General features: G+C 31.2%; 3 protein-coding genes across 3 annotated transcripts; 1 reads left to right on the top strand and 2 right to left on the bottom strand.

Moving 5' to 3' along the window:
* Positions 1 to 1193: 1193 nt before the first annotated feature.
* BZIP9 (basic leucine zipper 9) lies at positions 1194 to 3120 on the bottom strand. Its single transcript, XM_022056974.2, has 6 exons — positions 2748 to 3120; positions 2465 to 2573; positions 2158 to 2344; positions 1976 to 2051; positions 1714 to 1839; positions 1194 to 1626 (listed from the first exon to the last, which is right to left on the bottom strand). The coding sequence occupies exons 1-6, from the start codon at positions 2964 to 2966 to the stop codon at positions 1321 to 1323; spliced, it is 1023 nt and encodes a 340-aa protein (XP_021912666.1). The 5' UTR covers positions 2967 to 3120; the 3' UTR covers positions 1194 to 1320.
* Positions 3121 to 4716: 1596 nt separating this feature from the next.
* LOC110826347 (transmembrane protein, putative (Protein of unknown function, DUF599)) lies at positions 4717 to 7212 on the bottom strand. Its single transcript, XM_022056971.2, has 2 exons — positions 6940 to 7212; positions 4717 to 5586 (listed from the first exon to the last, which is right to left on the bottom strand). The coding sequence occupies exons 1-2, from the start codon at positions 7105 to 7107 to the stop codon at positions 5032 to 5034; spliced, it is 723 nt and encodes a 240-aa protein (XP_021912663.1). The 5' UTR covers positions 7108 to 7212; the 3' UTR covers positions 4717 to 5031.
* A 3490-nt stretch (positions 7213 to 10702) lies between these two features.
* Positions 10703 to 13612, top strand: LOC110826348 (phenylcoumaran benzylic ether reductase Pyrc5). The gene is made up of 5 exons (XM_022056973.2): positions 10703 to 10994; positions 11698 to 11832; positions 12238 to 12475; positions 12802 to 13005; positions 13234 to 13612. The coding sequence occupies exons 1-5, from the start codon at positions 10812 to 10814 to the stop codon at positions 13398 to 13400; spliced, it is 927 nt and encodes a 308-aa protein (XP_021912665.2). The 5' UTR covers positions 10703 to 10811; the 3' UTR covers positions 13401 to 13612.
* Positions 13613 to 20982: the final 7370 nt, after the last annotated feature.

Raw genomic sequence — 20982 nt, 5'->3', positions numbered from 1 at the left:
GCGTGTGTGCGTGCGTATACAAATATATATATATATATATCTAGGAGAGAGAAACAATGGTGGTTCCCCCTAGTATGGAAACCTTTCCTTTTTTCTTTCATTATTTGCCCACGACCTCACTAAGATGGAGGAGTTCGTTCATGGATTTAGTTTTCCTTCTACTTTTGTTACTTCTTCATATGTTTCTTCTTCTTCTTCTTCTTCTTCTTCTTTTTATTGTTTGTTATGTTCATTCTTCTTCTTCTTCTTCTTCTTCTTCTTCTTCTTCTTTTACTTCATCTTCTCCTTCTTCTTCTTCTTCTAGTTCATGTTCTTTTTGTTACTTATTTTTCTTCTTCTACTACCACTATTTCTTCTTATTCTTCTTTCTTTTTTCTTTCCTCTTTTTTTTGGTTCCACCACAAAATAAATAGACTTAGCATAAGACTAATATTACTTTGTTCCTAATCAAACTACATTTTAGTCCAAATTCGGTCCATATGTGCAAAGTATTTTAATTTTTTTAAACATAGTATTTACATTAGTATATTCATATATTTAGTACGCAATGCATAACATATAAAATACACATACATAATATATAAATAAACATACTATATATATATATATATTAAATTCATTTATATTTTAAGAAAAATAATAAAAAAATTCATTGAATAAGACTAAAATTGAAATTATACCGAATACTCCTCACTCCGTAATCTCCTAGCTTCTTCCTCCTTATTCTGTCTCATAATTACATAAGATCCCAAAATCTTTATAATATTGCATGAGACCATCAAAAACATTTCCCCTCCCATGAAAACTTATCCTTCTTCCTTGACTGCAAAAATCAATTTGATTTTCTTCATTATTTTACATGAACTCTTCACTAACCATAACCATATATATATATATATATATATATATAATCTACCCACGGGGGTATTGTAGTCAATGACAATGAAATACTATTGGTAATTTTACCCTTACATTGCTTTATGTTATGGGTATTCATTCATTATCTAGTTTAATCCAAGTACCAATTTAAAATTTGGGCATAATTTACCCCACTGATGCGTCATTCATTTAATTTTATTTATATTTTTATTTGTTTATATAAAAATTAGCTTTAATTAAACATAGAATTATTTAAAATGATATAATATTACCATCCAAATTTTTATATCATTTATATTACATTCTTGTAGAAATTAGGGCTGACTATATTTTCTTACTAGTACAATTTGCAAGGAGATATGATGAATGTTCACACAATTAGAGAAATTAAATTTGTTTATAAAAAAAAAAAAATACATAATTGGATACATTAATTACTAACTAATTAGGCCAAATGCCTGATACGCAGCTGAGAGCATCACTTGCAGCAGCAATTCCATTCTCCACCGCTGAATTATTATTATTATTATTATTATTATTACTATGAATTCGAGGATACGAGGAATGAGCATGATGGCGATGATCTGCAGGAATTGCAACGGTGGGTGATACATTTGCATTATTAATATTATTATTATTATTATGTCTTATATTCATCGCCATTTGATTTGAACTTAAATGATTTTGAAGAAGATTCAAGCCACAGCTCAAGTAACCCCGGGCAACCATGTCTTCGGCCAACTTTACCTATACATATGTAATAATTATAATTATGATTGTCATTTTATTATATTAATTAATTATTCTTAAATGTGTGTGTGTGTGTATATATACCTTTGCTCTCAAAGCTTCTACATTAGATTTAAGCACTCGATTGTTTATATCAGCATCACGAAATTGTTGATTTGCATCTCCCAGCTGCTTATACAGAGTTGCATTTTCTCCTTTCAGCTGTTCAGCCTACAACTCAATCAAACCGTAATTACTATTTAAACTTTGGTTTTGGAAAACTTAATTAATTAATTAACTCCCTAATCAACAAAATTGAATAAAACTTTCCAAGGAGTTAATTAATTATGCATTTTTAGGTTATTACCTGGATCTCGAGATCAGCCAAATGTGCTTGTTTTCTTCTTCTTGATTTCCTAGCAGATTCCCGGTTTGAATACATCCTGTAATTAATAGTATAAAATTAATTATTTGAAAAATAAAAAAAAAAAAAAAAAAAAAAAAAAAGTACAATTGGCGCATGAATGCAGAGAGAATTAAAACGGTAACCTTCGAAGTCGTTTTAGGACATTAGGGTCGGTGCTCTCTTCGCAAGGACCCGTTTCTATCTCTGCCTCCTCATCATCCGATGGTCGCTCCTGCGAGGAATCAGAGCCAGGACTGGCAGCTCCTCTGACTTTGACTTTATTACTATTATTATCGTTGTTATTATTATTACCCGAAAATGGACTTCCAACTGCATCAATAAACATACGTATATATTAACACGTAAATTCAAAAAAAAAAATATATATATATATATATATCTCATAATTATGGTTAAATTTGGGTTTAGAGTTTATTAATTTTATTATACCACAAACAGAAGACTGGGAATTAATTGTGTCCGCCGGGAGATTTTGAGACCATAGCAGGCTTTCTGTCACTAGTCCACCACAACTTGAAAATGCGTTCATTACTATTTCCTGCATTTTCACATCACATTTATGGAATTTGTATTTATAATTATCGTCTAATAATTTTTTTTTTTTTTTTTAAAAAAACAAATAATTATAACGGAAATTAAAAATTAAAAAAAAAAAAAAAGTCAACCTTATATAATAGGGTAAATTAGAGGTTAAGAGGAAGTAGAAACGAACCCGATCCTTGAAAGAGAAAGCGAGATCAGGGGAAGAAACATGGGGGAAATGAAGAGGGTCGAAATCGGAGTCGGGTACCCTTGAGTTGTCGGCGGCTGAGTCAACACCGGCGAGGGCCTTGGTGAGGAACTCTTCCAGAGCCAACTCGGAGTCACTTCTCTTCATGAAACCCAAACGGCCCCAGTGAGTTGAGAGATCCTGAGCCGGTTTTTGCTCCATCTTTACTGGTAATGCAAGTTGAGAGTGGAGAGTGAAAAGGGAAGAGAGAGAGGCATGGATCCTGTTTTTAAAAAGGAAGAAATAATAATTAATTTTGTTGGACAGCTTCTTAATGGTGAAGTAATGGAGGACGTTATTTGGTTTGCTTAACTCGTTTGGTTTTCCAATTTGCTTTTTTGGTCGCTTGGTGGACCACTGAAAAATCTGTTTAGGCAGGTCTCTCTTTTTCTTTTTTAAAATTTTTATTTTTGTCCATAGGTAATATTCATGCACCACTTATTGTTAAATAAGGAAGAGGTTCCCATTATAAATCATTTTTACACTTGCGACAACAGTAAGTATATATGACAACAATAAATTATATGTTTAAATCAAATGTTTTAAAGTAAATATACATCATCGGTGAAGTTTCTTGACAGCAAAAGGTATTATTTAATGTCAATTATTCACCCGAATGTGTGGTTGATTCCAGTGGTAGACACACGCACCATGTACGCAGCAAGAGAAGGAAAAAGAATGAAAAATAAGCAAAGGCAAGTAAGTTGATGGAGACTGACACCGACTGACTTTAAGCAAAAGCTTGAGTGGTAGATGCTTTGTATAATATGTGATGTTTAAAAAAGCAGAGAGTTTGTAGTTATCACTTTCTTTAATTTCTACATGAACAAGTAATCTGCTAACTTCCTATTTATTTATTTTATTGTAATGGTGGGTAAGACCTAACTTTCTACAGTGAATCTCCACCAGCAATCAAAAAGTCATCTAAATATTTACCTTTTAATTCAATATTTTCTTCTTTTTTTGGTTTTAAAATTATAATAATTTATTGGAACAAAATCTAAATTGATTAAGGTAATTATAAAAACACACTGATTATCTAAATCACAAAACTCAATAAAATGATGGTCATATCATAAGAAGATAATTACGTAAACTAATGGATTTATTTATTATTTCATCTCACAAGAAAGCAATCAGTCTATATTATGAATTCTAAACTTGATTCTTCTTATACATAAATTATTTTGAATAGGAGGTACAATTTTATCTTTTAAAAAAATTAAATAAAGTGATTATCTAAATTTATAAAATTATCTATATTTTTTTTTAAAAAATAATATATATATATATATATATATATATATATGGGTTAAGGTTGAAAAAGCAAAAGTTTAGTTGGGCTGGGTTCAGTCTTTCCTGCCCCAAAATTCAACCAGAAAAAGAAAGAATTGTCCGGACCAAGTGAAACCCAAACTCCTAGGCGGCCTTGCAAAAAGGAAATACCTACACAACCCAAGGGGCCTAAATATTTCCCTCTGGTTTTTTAGAGTGTAAATTAATATATTCCATAACATATATTTCCAATTTACTATTCAAATTTACATCCTCCTACAAATTAGAGATTGGTATAGAGTAAATATGTAAATCTTCAAATTAATCCCACTAATCAAAATATAATATTCAAAATGGGTAAAAAGTTTTTTACTCATCGCCCTTTTTGCACATAAAATTTTGTACCCATTACTTGTCCTATATATCTGTTTTATAATTTTAAAAATATTTAAATAATTTTAATTACAAAATATTAAGTTTTCATTAAAACAAAATATAATCTGAAATAAAATTTAAAAATGTGGCTTTTTAGAGTTTATAACTCTTTCATATTTTGTTAATTATGAAATTTTATTTGTCCCCATTTACATGTCAATGAATGATTGGTTAATCACTTTTTTTTAATTTGACAGAAATGTCATTAATCTTAGATTTTATTGGACTAATTACATAATTAATTTGGTGGAAAAGACAAAGTAGCCACCAGCAACATACTGCACATCCAATTACACGATACAACCTGCCGGCAAAAAGTTGCCGGTAGTGCCAAATGACACACCCACTCTACGCATGCATAAGATATTTAATGGCCACGACGCAAATTAATCAACCTTCACTGCCGGAGTGATGCATAATACACATAACACATAATGCATGCGCATATACATATATACACGATGATAACTAGTGTATCATGGTTTTACAAAATGCATTCTTATTAAAAAAAAAAAAACTAAACAGACCCAAAATGGTGGTCCCCACTTTGGTCCGACCGACTGGACTCCACCTTCCCCTTTGCTCCACCTCTAAATACAAAGTCCAGGTTGTAGAGAACCGGCACCATTGTCGCCGAGCACAAGAAAACCAGCACTGGTCCAAATATCCAGAGCAGCAACGGCAGAGCTGCGTAGAACAGGCGGTTCCCCACCGTGTTCAGCACAAATCCTCTTTCCAGCAACTCCGACACGTACTCCTCCGTCAGAACCGACAGCAGGTCTTGCGGCGTGTTGACCAGGATGTTGACTTGGTTTATGAAGCGGATGGAGAGCGAGTGGCAGAAGAATGAGAAGAGGAATATGGTGAGTATGGTTACGTATTTTAGGGCCACCATGAACTCCCCGTGGCCGCCGTAAACGGTGTCGTTTAGTGGCTTCTTCACGCTGTATGTGCTGCTGATGACGGCCGCTAGACCGGCGCAGAGGAGGATGGAAGTGGTGGCCATTAGCGTAGATCCCATGATGGTGTTTCGAAGTGTTTGGACGGCCAGGATGTTTTTCTTGTCGTTATCCTGTCCAATATGTCATTTTTAAACAAATCAATTAAAGTAGTAATGTAGTTTCGCTTTCACGGTCAATAAAGGATCAATCAAACTACTTTAGTTGAGAGAGGTATAGTAAGTGTAATTGACTTGTTTGTTTGCACACATATACATATACATATACACATGTATACGTAATGAATGTGAAATGGATTGTTGCTTTTTATGAAGGGATAATTTCAATGGGATTTATGAAACTTGTAATTAAAAAAACGATACTCTAATCTAATCTAATGAAGATATAGTCTTTATATTAAAATTTTTTAATTTTATTTTAAAAAGTAAGAAACTTTATTAATTGGGTACCATAAAGTAATTAACCCACCAAAGCAACAATGATGATTGAAAATCATAAATCACAAATACAAAACACATGCCTCAAAAAACAAAAGATCTACATGCCATATTTTAAAAATTGTGGTTACAATTAATTAAAATTTAGATATTAGTAAATAGTAGAAAAAAGAGAAAAGTATGAGTAATAAATAATTGAACCATCTTTTGAATAAATGCTTATTTCTACGTGACCAATTTTATCACAAAGCATTTTTTTCATGTTCGAAAGTTGAATCGTCGTCATTCAACTCTAATTATTTAAAATATAGAAAGTATTCGTTAGATGGTTGCCACGTTTGCGTCTGCATGTAACCAATACCCCACGTGAATACCCCATTTTGCAAATATAAGAAATTGTGTTTTCTTCAACTTATTTATTATATATATATATATATCTTATAATAAGCAAAACATATGTATTTATACTAAAAAATTGAAAGTGAAAACATTTTTATAATTATTTCTGTTCTGTGATAAATTATTATAATTTTTCATCATCTTCATATTATAATTTCACCCTTTTTTTTTTTTTTTTGTGCGTGAAGGGAAACCCTATTATTATTATTATAACTATATGTATGTATAGAATTAGAAATGACCCGGAATGTACCACGTCAATCTATGAAACGTACCATGTGATGGATTACTATGCTAATTGTGTTCCTTGTGTGTAAGCTTCACTTGTATAGTATTAATTGAAAAGTGTGATTAGTTCTTCTTTTTTTCTAAACAAACGGTTAGATTAAAATTTTATTATATTATCAAGTATGTGTTTTTGCAAACGAGAGTTGGTTAGTAATTGCGGGTAGGAGGAAGAATGGCCAGGCGGGAACGTTAAAGAAGAGGGCTGGAATAAAAGGTAGTAGAAGGGAATGCTATATATACCTAGATACATATATATATATATGTGATGATTATGACGATGGATATACAGTGAAATTGATAATTCCAAGGTAATCTTGGAGAACAGAGAGGGAGTATAGGTACCTTCATGATGGCGGAGACCCAAAATCGTCGGCCGGTGGAGTTGGTGCCGATGATGGTGGTGAGGGGATTAGTACGGACTTGGTGCCATAGGTAAACATGGTAAGAAATTGTCATTAAAATCCCCAGGGGCACCAATATTACGTCCAAGTAACATTTCTTCCACTCCATTATTTTCTCCCCCAAGTTTCTCTCTTTCTCTCTCTCTATATATATATATATATAAAATCTTGTATGAAAGTAGAAATTTTAATTTGAATTGGATGGAATGAATGCAAACATTCCTCCTCGCTCTAATATTTATAATGTGAAAAAGGTACATATAAACGAAAGCTACCACTACCTTTTTCGTTGTCTTGTTCTACACACCCCACTTTCTTAATTTCCCCCATTTTATTTGCATAATTTTCTCCTCTCTAATCCAATCAGCCTGATGTGGGGTATTTTATGCCTTGAAAAATATGAACCCCTATTACCTAATTATGTTATTATAATATATACATATATATATATATAGAGAGAGAGAGAGAGAGAGAGAGAGGGAGAGAGAGGGAGAGGGAGAGTGAGAATCTGACTCGGCCCAAAATACATAGAACTAAAAAGAGAAGAGGCAACATGAAGTGCGCATGGTTGCCGCTTGACTCACTCACTCACTCACCCACCCCTTTCATGCTGATGTCTGTAACTCCAGAGATTAATACCAGAGTCGTTTCAATAATTGTATGTATTTTTCCCACTTATCCAGATACATTCAATTCAGTTCCTCTTACCTCACTCCAAGTGACATACACGTGTACCATACTCTTTTTTCCTTTTATTTATTGTTAATTACTACCCTGCTTATCACTTATCACCACCACTAACCCCTCCTTTATTCCATTATTAATTAACCTCAATTAATTATTATTATCCCGATTAATCTTCACCCCCCCCCCACTCTCCATCAAACTTAAATTAGGTTTTCCTCTGTCTTCCATAAGGTTACGCATATTCTATATATATATATATATATATACATCCCACCAATATTCCTACATGTATATATATACAGGTATAATATTCTCTCAACCTTTAATTTGTCCTTTGCCTTTTCAAGTATTTTGATTGCTCACATGTTATACACAACCCAATCCGTCTTTCCTGAAAAAATCTCTTTATTAATTACGTATATATGTAATAATACATTTCATCTATAATTGAATGTATTAAATTAATTATGAATGGTTTCATCTAGTTACGTATTCAATAATTATAATAACCTGGTTAGAGACCAGTTATATATATTTATCTATGTATAGCTAGTTTTCCAATGCTTATATATATATATATATTTGTTTTTGGTTTAAAATATGTAATAAATTTATTTATGTTAAAAATATAATTTGTACTATTTTTGAAAAAAAATTGTATAAAAATATTAAGTAAAATTATAAAACATCATTATTACTAATTCATATAATTTTTAATCTATGTCAATTACAATATTGTTCATGATACTATATAATAAATATAAATATTATATACAATGTATCATAAGTTTATATAATAGGGTATATTAATATTTATTAATTACGTTAATTAAATACATAATAAAAAAAATTAAATTAATTTAAAAGTTGTTAAAATCTTTTATGATGTAATATTTATATAAAACTTTTATAATTAGTGCTAATTGGGTCTTTTAGTCAGAGTTAGTTAATTATATTTATTAGGTTAAGTCAAATGTAATTGATTAGCGTGAAGAGAAAAAAGAAAGTTTAATTAAATTCGCACGTGACGAAATTCGAGACCATTAATTGTAACTTTTAATTATTTTGCAACTTCAACAACTTGCATTGCACACAGGTATAGAGGTTGGGAAAAGCAAGCCGTCACAATAAATATACAGAATAGGAATATGATTAAGAAAAAGTTGGAAATTTTTCTTTTAATTTATTTCATCTTATTTTATTATCGATCGTTCAAAACTATAAATTAAAGTTACAAATTTACTCGGTTGCATTTGTTTCATTACACAATAATTTTTTTCTTCTTGGTATTCTTATTTGATATTTAATCATATGTGTTGTGCATATATATATATATATATATATTGGAAAATGTATGGAAACTTCATATCAACGCATATTTCAGGTACCATAGCGTTCCTATTCTTAAGATTATTCTCGTTGAAATTCTCTAAAATTTGAAGTTAGTTTAAACTCGTTATATGATGGAATTAGATGCAGTGTGTATATCTTCAATTATTCATCTTCAGTGTTGTGGAATTAATTTATTATCAAGAATATGAATTCCTATCCTTACAGGTTTGATCACGTAATATTCTGTATTGATTAATTTGAGCTCTTTTATAATGCTACATGTGAGTGATATATATTATATATTCTCCAATATAAACCATTTTCTTATTGACAAATGAAAATTTTAAACACATCTTGAAATATTTTAAAATTTTCAAACAAAAACAAAAAATTTACGCTCGATTTAACATAAATAATCAGTGTGCTGAGTTATATTTTATATGTATTTATTTTTACTTACATTAAACATATTATGTTTGAGAACAAAGAGAGAGCGAAAAAGGAGGAGGACAGTGGGTTTGATTTCAGGAAGACACACAAAGAAATGGGCTTTGGATTTTCAATTTGGGCTCGGCTTAAACATAAAATATAAATGGGACGAGCCCATGACTTTCTGACAAAAGCCCAAAACTCAAGTACTAATTGGAAATAGCAAGTTAGCTTGGGCCTATCATATTCTTATTATGGGCTCATTTCTTTTCTTTTTTCAGTTTTCAAATTTTGTTTTTTCTTCACTTCGAATTTCATAATCTAATTTTCAATTTCTTTTTTTTTTGGATTTCTTGAAAATTAATATAGATGATTATCTTTTTCTTTACATCCTTCTTACCCAAAAACTCAAAAAGAACAAAATTTGTAGCACAAAAAAAAAAAAAAAAAAAAAAGTGAGAAGCTAAAACTAGTAATTTTAATATTTTCTTTACAAATAGATGGAAAGAAATATTTTTGCAAGTAAATTATGGTGAAATAATTTAAGCGCTAAAAATGAGTAGTTATCCAAAAGAAAATATACATATACATATTGCTGAAAAATGTGAGGAGTTTTTACAAAGATAATACCACGTTTTTTTACGTTAAAGAAGCACTTCAACAAAAATTACAAATAAATATCCAAATTAAATTTGAATTTTGAGAATTAGGATACACAAAGATTTTCTTAAAGTAAGCTAATGTAAAATTATATATGATATTAAAATAATATTTTCTTAGTATATTAAAATCAGATCATACACAAAAAGAGAGACGAAAATTGTAAAAATACTTGGTATATGTGGTAACTGATGTTTGAGACCTCACCAAACCCCAAATTTAGTTTAAGCTTCCAATCACGAGCACCTAACTCGGCCATCCATACCAAATTAAATTAACAAACAGAAATTTGCAGATGCCAACCCACTGGAGTAGTAGAACTAAAGGAATCAACAGACGAACATACCTACCTCTCCTTTGTAATTATGTCCATTTTTGAATTTATACTGCATTACTATCATAAAAACTCAATTCAAAAACAAATTTTGAATTTTTCTTCACACCAAAGCACGAATCAATGCTTCCTGTAACTGCAAGATTGAACCTAGACCAACTTGTGTCCCCATGATACATCTCTCTTGTAGTAAGCACGAAACATCTGTAGGGGCATTTCGGACTGTTCATCTATTGTCCTATGGCCTATAAACAGACCAAGGTAACCTCCCATTTGAATCGCGCTCCCACTTTCTTAAAAGCTCTCTCTCCTAACCCATTTGCTCACTGTCCTTGCTCCTTATTGCCCGAAGTCGTCCTTTAATAACCACGATGGCCGAGAAAAGCAAGATCCTGATCATCGGAGGCACTGGATATATCGGAAAGTTTATCGTCCAAGCAAGCGCTAAGGCCGGTCACCCTACGTTCCTTCTCGTGAGGGAATCTACTCTCTCCAATCCCGCCAAATCGCAGATCATTGAGAATTTCAACAACTTAGGCGTGAAGTTTTCTATCGTACGTAATTTTGCCATTTTCGTTTATGCAATAGCGTACGTTCTCTGTTTGGTTCCCGATAAAATTATCGACGAACATGAAAATGAAGAACTGATTCTTCCTCTTTCTTTCTTTTTTTTTTTTTTTTTTTTTTTTTTTTTTTTGTTCTGCCTCTCTACTTTGTCCGAATCCAAGTATATTTTTTAAAAAAACTAATTTCCTTGTTTCGCTTTGGAGAATGCTGAGAATTCTTTTTCGAGTATTATTAGGTGCGGCATTGCTGTTAGGATCTAGAATTGAAATTGATCGTCAATCAAGCTAGTCAGTTGAATTCTAAGATCTACGTTAAGGATGTTCATTTACAACACATTTACAATTAGGAGGAGTATATTTGTAAATTAGTAAGAAAAGTACGTAATATATATATATATATATATATATGTATATAATTGGCTATATCTGTTTATATAAATTACTATCATATAAAATTTGAATAAATAGTGTTATTCTTAATTCGTGAAAATTTCCATGCCCTTCCTTTCTAAATCTTGCTTGAAATTCTCGAAGCGAAATGACATTGGATTTTTAACAACCAGCACCTGGCCTGGAAGGTTAATTTCAGCCACTTGGTTAGATAAGGGCCAAGTTGAAACAGAGCTATCGGCAGTTAACAAAAAATTACTAACAAAAATACTTGTTTTCTTGTCTTGTTGGGTTATAAAAGGGAGATTTGGAGGATCACGCAAGTTTAGTGAAGGCGATAAAGCAAGTGGACGTGGTAATATCAACGGTAGGTCATGAACAGTTATCCGATCAAGTCAAGATCATTGACGCCATTAAAGAAGCTGGCAATGTTAAGGTAAGGAACTCTATGGCTCCTCTTTCTCTGTTTCCCCTGTTCTTTTTTCTTTCTTGATTTTAGCTTTTTTATTAATTTTACATGTAATCATCATTTATGGCTTTGTTGAGTTTCCTCTTTTCCATTATGTGGTTGAAAAATGATGTAGTTCTGCTTTAGTGTTTTCTTTTGAGGAATATAGGAACGTATTTTCCTAAAGGATTCAAGTAGTTCAGTCCTTGATTAAACAATGGAGTAATTGAAATTATAAATCCCAAATATTTTTTAGATTTAATGATATTTTCATCAATTAGATGATATACTAATATCAATCATAAAATAATATAAATAATAGTTGGTGAATATTATATTATAATTAATTTATATGTATATATAAAAGGTGGTATAACAGTTGATGTTTTTCAGAGATTCTTCCCATCCGAGTTCGGTAATGACGTGGATCGGGTCCATGCAGTTGAGCCAGCAAAAACAGCATTTGCCACTAAGGCGAAAATCCGTCGAACTATTGAGGCAGAAGGAATTCCATACACCTATGTCTCCAGCAACTTCTTTGCTGGCTATTTCCTTCCCACTTTGGCACAACCAGGAGTCGCAGCTCCTCCAAGAGATAAAGTTGTCATCCTAGGTGATGGAAACCCAAAAGGTAAAGACATACATATGTACATATGTTTATGTATACCCTGTGTCCGAGCCCATCTGATTACGAATGGAATTAATATAATGCTATAATGCACTGACAGCTAGTTAATACTGATCACTTACTCTTTTCGCTGACATCATTGATCAGCCAACTCAAGATCCTGTCCTCTTCCATTACTAGTTAGCAGTCAACCAAAATTACTTTTCTCCAATTCTTTACATGTAGTTATAACATATACAAATGATACCGGCATGCATCTACTTGGTAAATGTCTGGAACAGAATTTTACTGGTTTTTTTTTTTTTTTTTTTTTTTTTTTTGTGGTCCAGGTGTGTTTAACAAGGAAGATGACATTGGTACCTTTACAATTAAAGCCGTGGATGATCCAAGAACCTTGAACAAAATCCTCTACGTAAGACCTCCAAAAAACACTTACTCCTTCAACGATCTTGTGTCTTTGTGGGAGAAAAAGATTGGCAAAACCCTTGAAAAGATCTATATTCCAGAGGAGCAAGTCGTTAAGAACATCCAAGGTATAATTTCGAGTGATTAGTTACATATTTATAAGGACCTATCGTCCAGAAGAATCAACAGCGAATAGTGATGAGGGATTGTTTCAGACAATAGTAATTTATAATCTAACCAGTAAATTTAAGGTGGCGCACTGGTCTGAAGCTTGGTAAGCTTGATATGTAGTATGTATAGGGTGGTAAACAACGTTAACCTCTGACTTGGTTGGATGAACTTGATTGATCTTGCAGAAGCTGCGGTTCCACTGAACGTGATACTGTCAATTAATCACTCAGTTTTTGTGAAAGGAGATCACACCAACTTTGAGATTGAAGATTCGTTCGGGGTGGAGGCTTCACAGCTTTATCCAGATGTGAAATACACTACTGTGGAGGAGTACCTTGATCAGTTTGTTTGAGTATTTGACGCCATAAGTGTACTGCCAAATCAAATAAAACTAGTCGTTGAACAAATCATGGGGCGTATGGTGTGTTGTCTGTGTTTCTCATTTGTCTTTTACACCTCTCATAAATGTTGTTGAAGATTATTTTGTACATTTTCTCATAGAATTTTATTATGTTTTCTGCGGAAGTGATAGTGATATAATTATTTCTATACTATTAAGTTAAAGGGTCATTTTATAATACATAGAAATATTAAAGTTTCTCTAAGTAATTCGTTTAATAAGCTTTTTATTTTCACTTGAAAAACACTAAAGAATTTTGTTTGTTTTTTTTTTTTTTTTTAATATAAAAAAAAAAAAAAAAAAAAAAAAATAGATCTGGAAAATAATGAAGTTAAATATACAAAAAAAAAAAGAAAAAATTATAGCTAAACATTATACTATTTAGATATGATGCATATAGGTAATTAACAAAATATATATTTTTTAGCAGTAAGCTTTGGGTCATTTTTCTTTTGTTTTCGACTTACAAGATTACATGATTTAGATGATAATTAAAAAATTTATGAACTTTTAAATAGAATTAAGAGTGTTAGAATATTGTATTTATTATATTGAATTTACTGTATCAATTAGCTTTTATTGTTAAGGTATGTATTTATTTTATTGATTATAGATCAAATAATTTTATTCATTTCTAAATTTAGGCCTTAATTTAATGTATTAAAAGTCATCAATTAAACTAGCTACTTTATTCAACTAGAATTATTATGTATAGATATCTTGTATGATTTATGGACAGACACACAATAAGAATATGATTTTTTTTTTATTTTTTTTTTACTTTAATAAGAGTCTTAAAGAGGTTTTTTTTTTTGAGTTTTTTCTTTCTTTGAGTTGGCATATCTTGTTAATGTCTCTTATTGCTGGTTGCGCCAATGTTTTAAAGATTTTGTAAGATTTTAACACCACTGTAAGCTTCTTCTCACAAATCTAAAGATATCAAATACTTCTCCATTCGACTCCATACGTACTTTCATGTATAATTAGAAGTCATTACCCTCTGAATCCAATTTTGCAGTTAGTTTCTAGTAATTCCAATTCCAAGTGCAGGTTTTGTGCTTTTATTTTTCTATATCTTTTTTGGGTTATTGATCATACTTGCATATGAACTTCTTTAAACATATTTATAAGCTAATGGATGTCACATTAAGTGGATCAAATTATGATATGTGAGCTCCGAAGATGTGTAGTGTAACATCCAAAAACTCAATGTCGTTGAGTACGGACGTTAGTACAATATTTTCAACTAGTAGAACAGATAAATATTAAATATGCAGCGGAATTATACTTTAATACACATATTTTATGACTGGATAATTATTTATTTACACATAACTGAGGCATCTACATTAATTTATAAATTTAAAATAGAAACTAACTAGGTTTTCTTTATCATATTCCTTTGATCTTTGAATTCCTTTAACTTGGATGGAGGTGAATTGAGTTGAGTTTCACGAGCTCAGTAGGAAAAATTATTCTATAACGGAGACTTACGTTCATACACTCACGCAATACGTAAAATATATTAATATTTATAATTAAAAAAATGTTAAACAAAGCACCACAATCAAAATATATAACAAAACAGAATTCATTGAACGAAACATATTTTAATCCTCACTCTTATAACCTAATTCTTAATTCTTATTCTTATTTCAAATCAAACTTACACTCAAAATATTACAATACACTCGAAATATCATATCTTAGATTTCATCAAGCGATGACGTTTAAATCGTCATCGAGGAGAGGTGAAATGAATCCCTCTATCGCATGGATAGTGCACACACATATAAATTTCACAATGGTCACAGCAGGTACGTTTGCTAAGTGACCCACACTCACAGATACCTATCCATATCTGGATTAGACTTCAAACTCTATCAATGTGCAGGTTTACCATACCCGCTGAATCTCAACCACACACACACCTTCCCCTCATCGATTCAGACTAAACGAGTATGTATTCAGGATGCTTATACTCTACACTCTTTTCAAATCTCTATCATATCTAATTCACTTATTTCTTACTTAAGATCTTAATTTCTATACATAATTAAACATAAATACACACAAAATACACAATATCATCACGCGCATTAGAGCTATATATTTTAAATTATTTTTTGAATTATCCTGTACCAGATCACACAACAAGCACATGATACTCAAATTTCTCACGCAACTGTACCAGATCACACAGAAATACAGTGCACCGTACATCTGCACCAGATCACATAGGCAGTGCAATGTACCCAAATTTCACACACACACACACTGTTTATACATTTCACATGCATAACATATGTACATATATTTTAATACACACATATATTATAATACAAATATGTATTGTCACTACATGTCTCAGATAAAATATATATTTATATTCACACACACAAAACACACAAAATCTCTACCGATGCATATACATACGTTCATACTTAAATATGTACACACAATCATATGCAATATATCATATACATATTTACTCACACATTTACTCTTATCAGTTCTGTTCTTATCAATTTATATTTCATTCATCATATACTTTTATATATACACGCGCACATGTGTAACAACATATATATACACTACATAAATACAAATTAGACATATTAATTATATTTATATTACATTACACATACATTTAAATATTCACACATTTTGCACTATGTATATACACATTTACATAAACATAAAATTTATCTCTCTGTACGGAATACACATAATTATTACATATGATGTGATCAAGAAAGTTTTGAGAATCCTTTCTAACTCGATCTACGGTCATCTCATAAATCCGAATATCGTTTGGGTAGTTTTCCTCGTTTATAATAGAAAACACATATATTAAATTATGAATAATTTTATAAACTATATTATGCGAAATGAGGAACGGATTTTACCTTGGGACACGCAGTCCTGGTTGCCATCATCACCACGCACGATCATATGCATGTTACCAAAAATATCAAATGTTGATGATCGAATCAACACACGTTGTCGCATGCGGCGCACCAACATCATATTTGGTCGCCAACCTTCCATTTTTCTTCATTTTATTATTTTATTTCTTTTTTTTCCTTTTATTTATTTTCTTTTATTTTTATTTTCTTTTAATTTATTTTCTTTTCTTTTTCTTTTTTCTTTCTTTCTTTTTTTTTCTTTCTTTTCCTTTTTTTTCTTTCTCTTCTTTTTTTTTCTTCTTTTTTTTTTCCTTTTTTTTCTTCTTTTTTTTTTCCTTTTTTTTCTTCTTCCTCCTCTCCCGCAACTCCTCTTCTTCTCTTTTTTTTTTTCTTCTTCCTCATTTCTCGCACCTCCTCTTCTTCTCTCTTTTTTTTTTCTTTCTTCTTTCTTTTTTTCTTTTTTATTTCTTCTTCTTTCTTCTTCTTCTTCGTCTTTTTTTTTTCTTCTCTCTTTCTTTCTCTACCCATCGCGTGTCTTCTTTCTCTGTCTCCCCTCTTTTTCTCTCTCTAACTGATGGTGATTCCTCCCCTCTTTCTTTCTCATTCGATTGCAGCATCGCGCAACACCGTGCGACCATTCTCTCTTTCCCGTCGATGCCACTCCATCCTCTCTCTTCTCTATTTATTTTTTTCTATTTTTTTATTTACTTATATATATACATATATATATTATATATGGCAACGTGTTTTCTTTTTCTACTCTCAAAGTACACTCTGGGTTTTTTTTTTTTTTTTCTTTAATTTTTTTCTTTTGTTTAATTATATATATATACATATATATATATTCCATAGGTTTTTTTTGCTGGGTATTACAAATTTCCCTCTCTTACAACAATTTTGTACTCCAAATGGTTCGTCAAGGAATTAGAACCACTCATCTCCTTACTTGGAAAAATGTTCTATTAGGAGAGATTTTTCTTTCACTAGAGAAATGTCTATTTCTATTGGAATTTCTGTCATTTGGAGAAATTTCTCTTGTGTGGAAATCTCCTCTTCTCCTAAGAAATTTGATCTTTTAAATTTTTATCTGTGAGAACTTAAAATACCCATCCATGTATTCTATTGACATTTTCGTCAACAGATTGGATTGATTATGACATATTCTTCAACAGAATCATTTTAGGTTGTGATATCTTTCATTTCATTTTTTTTTCTAATTCCTATATGTAAAAGTACGTTTGTTTAAAAGGGTGTCTTTGATGCCTAATTATTTTTATGTTTTCCTTAGTGTAAAGGAGCTAATTTTCTAAAATTTTGTCGTGGTAATGATTCTGTGATCAGAACACATCTTTAGAGACTTTGTTTTCTCTCTTTTTGGAATTTAATTTCATAAGGAATGTCATTTAGGAACAACTCCAATCAAATGGGGATGTTACAATATTTCTATTGGGTGAAAATATATTTGGTGAAATTATACTCACATTTTTCTCAATTTCACTTCATTGAATTAGTTTCTAGGGCGTCTTTCTCTATTTGCAAGTTTAAACGGAATGGTGTTTTACTCATATTGTCTTAAAAATAGTTAGTATAGTTAAAAATTATTATTTTTTAAGCCATATCAATCCTTAAATTTCAGGTGTCTAATTTAATTCATTAGTTTTTTAACTTTTAACAATTACAATGTGACTAGGTGAAATGGGCTTAGAGAGTTATGAAATTAATGATTATTTTTGGGGGGTGATTAGGAATTCTTTTAGTAGCAGATTTAATCATTAGTTTTGCTGCAAGTAGTTACGTTTAATTCTAATTCTCACAAGTATGCTACAAGTTCTCAAAAAATCTGACTCCTCTTAAGTATGGACTTACGATAGAAGTCACCATTTTCTCATATAATCCATTTACTCTTTTTGATTTAAAAAGAAAAATCACTTAGGTGTGGTGATTGTGGTTCATCACGTTTCTGTTGTACTACTTTGATAATTAACGTATTAAAAATTTGCTAGTAGTTGGGTGTGAGGATAACTCTTACGACCATACCCATTACATACAAAATTTTTCTAAGAGTACTAGAACTTTTGGAAATAAGGATTCTACTTAGGCGTTGCGTGAGTTTAATTCTTAAAATGACGGTTTATTTCCTAAGGATCAGGTTATTTGTTTTCCTAAGATTCGGAACTACTATTGGAGTCTCTAAACATAATTAGAAAAGAATTTTAGAATAGCGAGGTATTTGTTTCCCTAGAGGGGATACAACGAGAATTCTTAAAAAAAAATTAAATCGTCATTCAGCTCTTATCAGGCTTATAATTTATTAAGTGGAGTATATCTATTTGGGAGTTTCTCTCATTTTGATAATTTCTTCATATTGGGAAATTTTCTCACTCAAAGAATTTTCTTTCCACCTAAGGGATTTCTCTTATTTAAGGAATGTTGCTCTCATTCGGGAAACCTTCCCGCTAAGATTTTTTTTTTAATTGAACCCTAAATTTTCTTGGAGGTATCTTTGCATAAGATGGTCTCCAAGATCAAACGATCAATAGCCTATAATAAGCAATTCTTTGCTTTGAAGTCCTTCAACTTTAATCCCTCAATTTCTATTTTCTGCATATCAGACATAGCTATTCTAATTGATAGTTCTGGAATTCCTTTCAAAACAACTTGGCAGTACTCTTTATATATGAGGAAATTTCTATTAACATGCTCCAATAATCATAATAACCATCAAAACGAGGAATTGTTGGTTGTACAAGATTGTTAGATGCCATTAACAATAATAATTTCAGCAAAATAAAACCTATTATTTTTCTTGTACAAACCAGAAACTTGTGGTTTTAATATCACTATTTACTCAAATTTAATAGATTGCAGAAATAAGATTGATAGAATAAGAAGATAGAAACTAAACTTAAAAGTTTATCTAAAGTGATAGCAAATTAGCTTATGAATAGACATTGCAATTAGTAAACAACTAACCTATAATTCCCATAAAATAAGAAGTGATAATCCCACTAACATAAAATGAAATGCTAAAGCTTAAGAACCATCAAAGCATTAATCATAAAAATCTATAAAAATAAAATATCTTCATCAAATAACTAAGTTACTATTAACACAATCAACTAAAAAGGTAAAGATAAGGAAGGAAGCCTCTAGTTTAGGAATGAATGGCGATGAAAAGGCATAATCTGCGGGTGATGAAGAAATGGATGAGGCAAAAGACATGGAGATTGTTGTTATCGAAGAAGAGGATTGTATGGAAGTAGAAAGAGACGGAACAAAGGCCAATGGTACCTAGAGTCACAAAAGAGTCTCATTTCGAAACAAACTTACAAACACTAGGCATTCCGAGAAGAAAATAAAAAATCTTGAGATTAAAGATGAGGACATGGTTATCAATTTGGAAAATGGTCTCTCTATAATTTCATTCTCTGACAGAGTTTATAACTATATTTCTCAATCCATGAAGAACCGTGTGATTATATGATTCTTGAGCAAAGTCATTAGCTACTGTGCCTTACTTGGCCGCCTCCAGAACCATTGGAGACCAATAAGAACCTTCCAACTCATTGGTAGGAACAATGACTAAGAAAAATTCATTGACCCCAATGATTTCATGCATACACTCACTGAAGGTCCATGAGTTATCTACGAACACTACCTAACAGTGCAACCATGGACATCAACTTCTCCATCAACAACGATACGGTGACCTTTGTGGTAGCATGGGTGAGATTCCCTGGGCTTCCACTCAGATGGGAATTTGTCTCCTAGTTGGGACATTGGGTCCCAATGGGAAAGTGTTTCTCGTTCCTAGGAAATTTTCTCTCAGTTGGGAGATTTCTCCCCCACTTAGAAACTACTTTCTAATCTTAAAGGAAATTAAATGTTTTTTCCTAAGAGCTTGGCTACTGTCATTTGACTCTACAGGGTCAATAAGTCAATAAAAGGCTAAGGCTCTGATAGTATTCCTTAATACCTGTGAAGTTCGACGACGGTGGTTGGTTAAGTATCATCTTCTGTTAACTTCATGGTGAACCCCTAATTGGTTGAGGTCTAAGTTTGCTAGAAAGTAACTTATATGATTCATATCGTTAGGTTTGTAAAATACTGTCATCGTATTTTCCATGTTAAAAAATATTTTAGAAAATGTCTAAAACATCTCTTAACTCCTATGTTTTGCAGGTCTTAGATCTCCTAAAGTGTTTATGCCTCATGTTACAAGGGATGGTTCTAAGGAATGTGTGCTTTGATACTGTCTATAACATCCCGAACCCTAATGTCTGTAGGTACAGACGTTAGCATAATATTTTCAACAAGTAGAACCGATAAATATTAAATATACAACAGAACTACACTTTAATACACTTCCCTTGTGACTGGATAATTATTTGTTTATACATAATTGAGACGTCTAAATTAATTTATAAATATAAAATAGAAAGTAACAAGGTTTTGTTCGTCATCTTCCTTTGATCTTTGACTTCCTCTAACTTGGATGGGGTTGAATTGGGGTGAGTTTACGAGCTCAGTAAGAAAAATAATTCTATAACAGAGACTTATGTATATACACTCATACAATATGTAAAAAATATTAATATTTATAATCAAGAAAACGTCAAACAAAG

The sequence above is a fragment of the Carica papaya genome, chromosome 7 (genome assembly GCF_054855325.1).
Source record: "Carica papaya isolate Zhongbai chromosome 7, ASM5485532v1, whole genome shotgun sequence".
NCBI classification, from domain to species: Eukaryota; Viridiplantae; Streptophyta; class Magnoliopsida; order Brassicales; family Caricaceae; genus Carica; species Carica papaya.
This window is presented reverse-complemented; position numbering and strand designations above follow the sequence as displayed.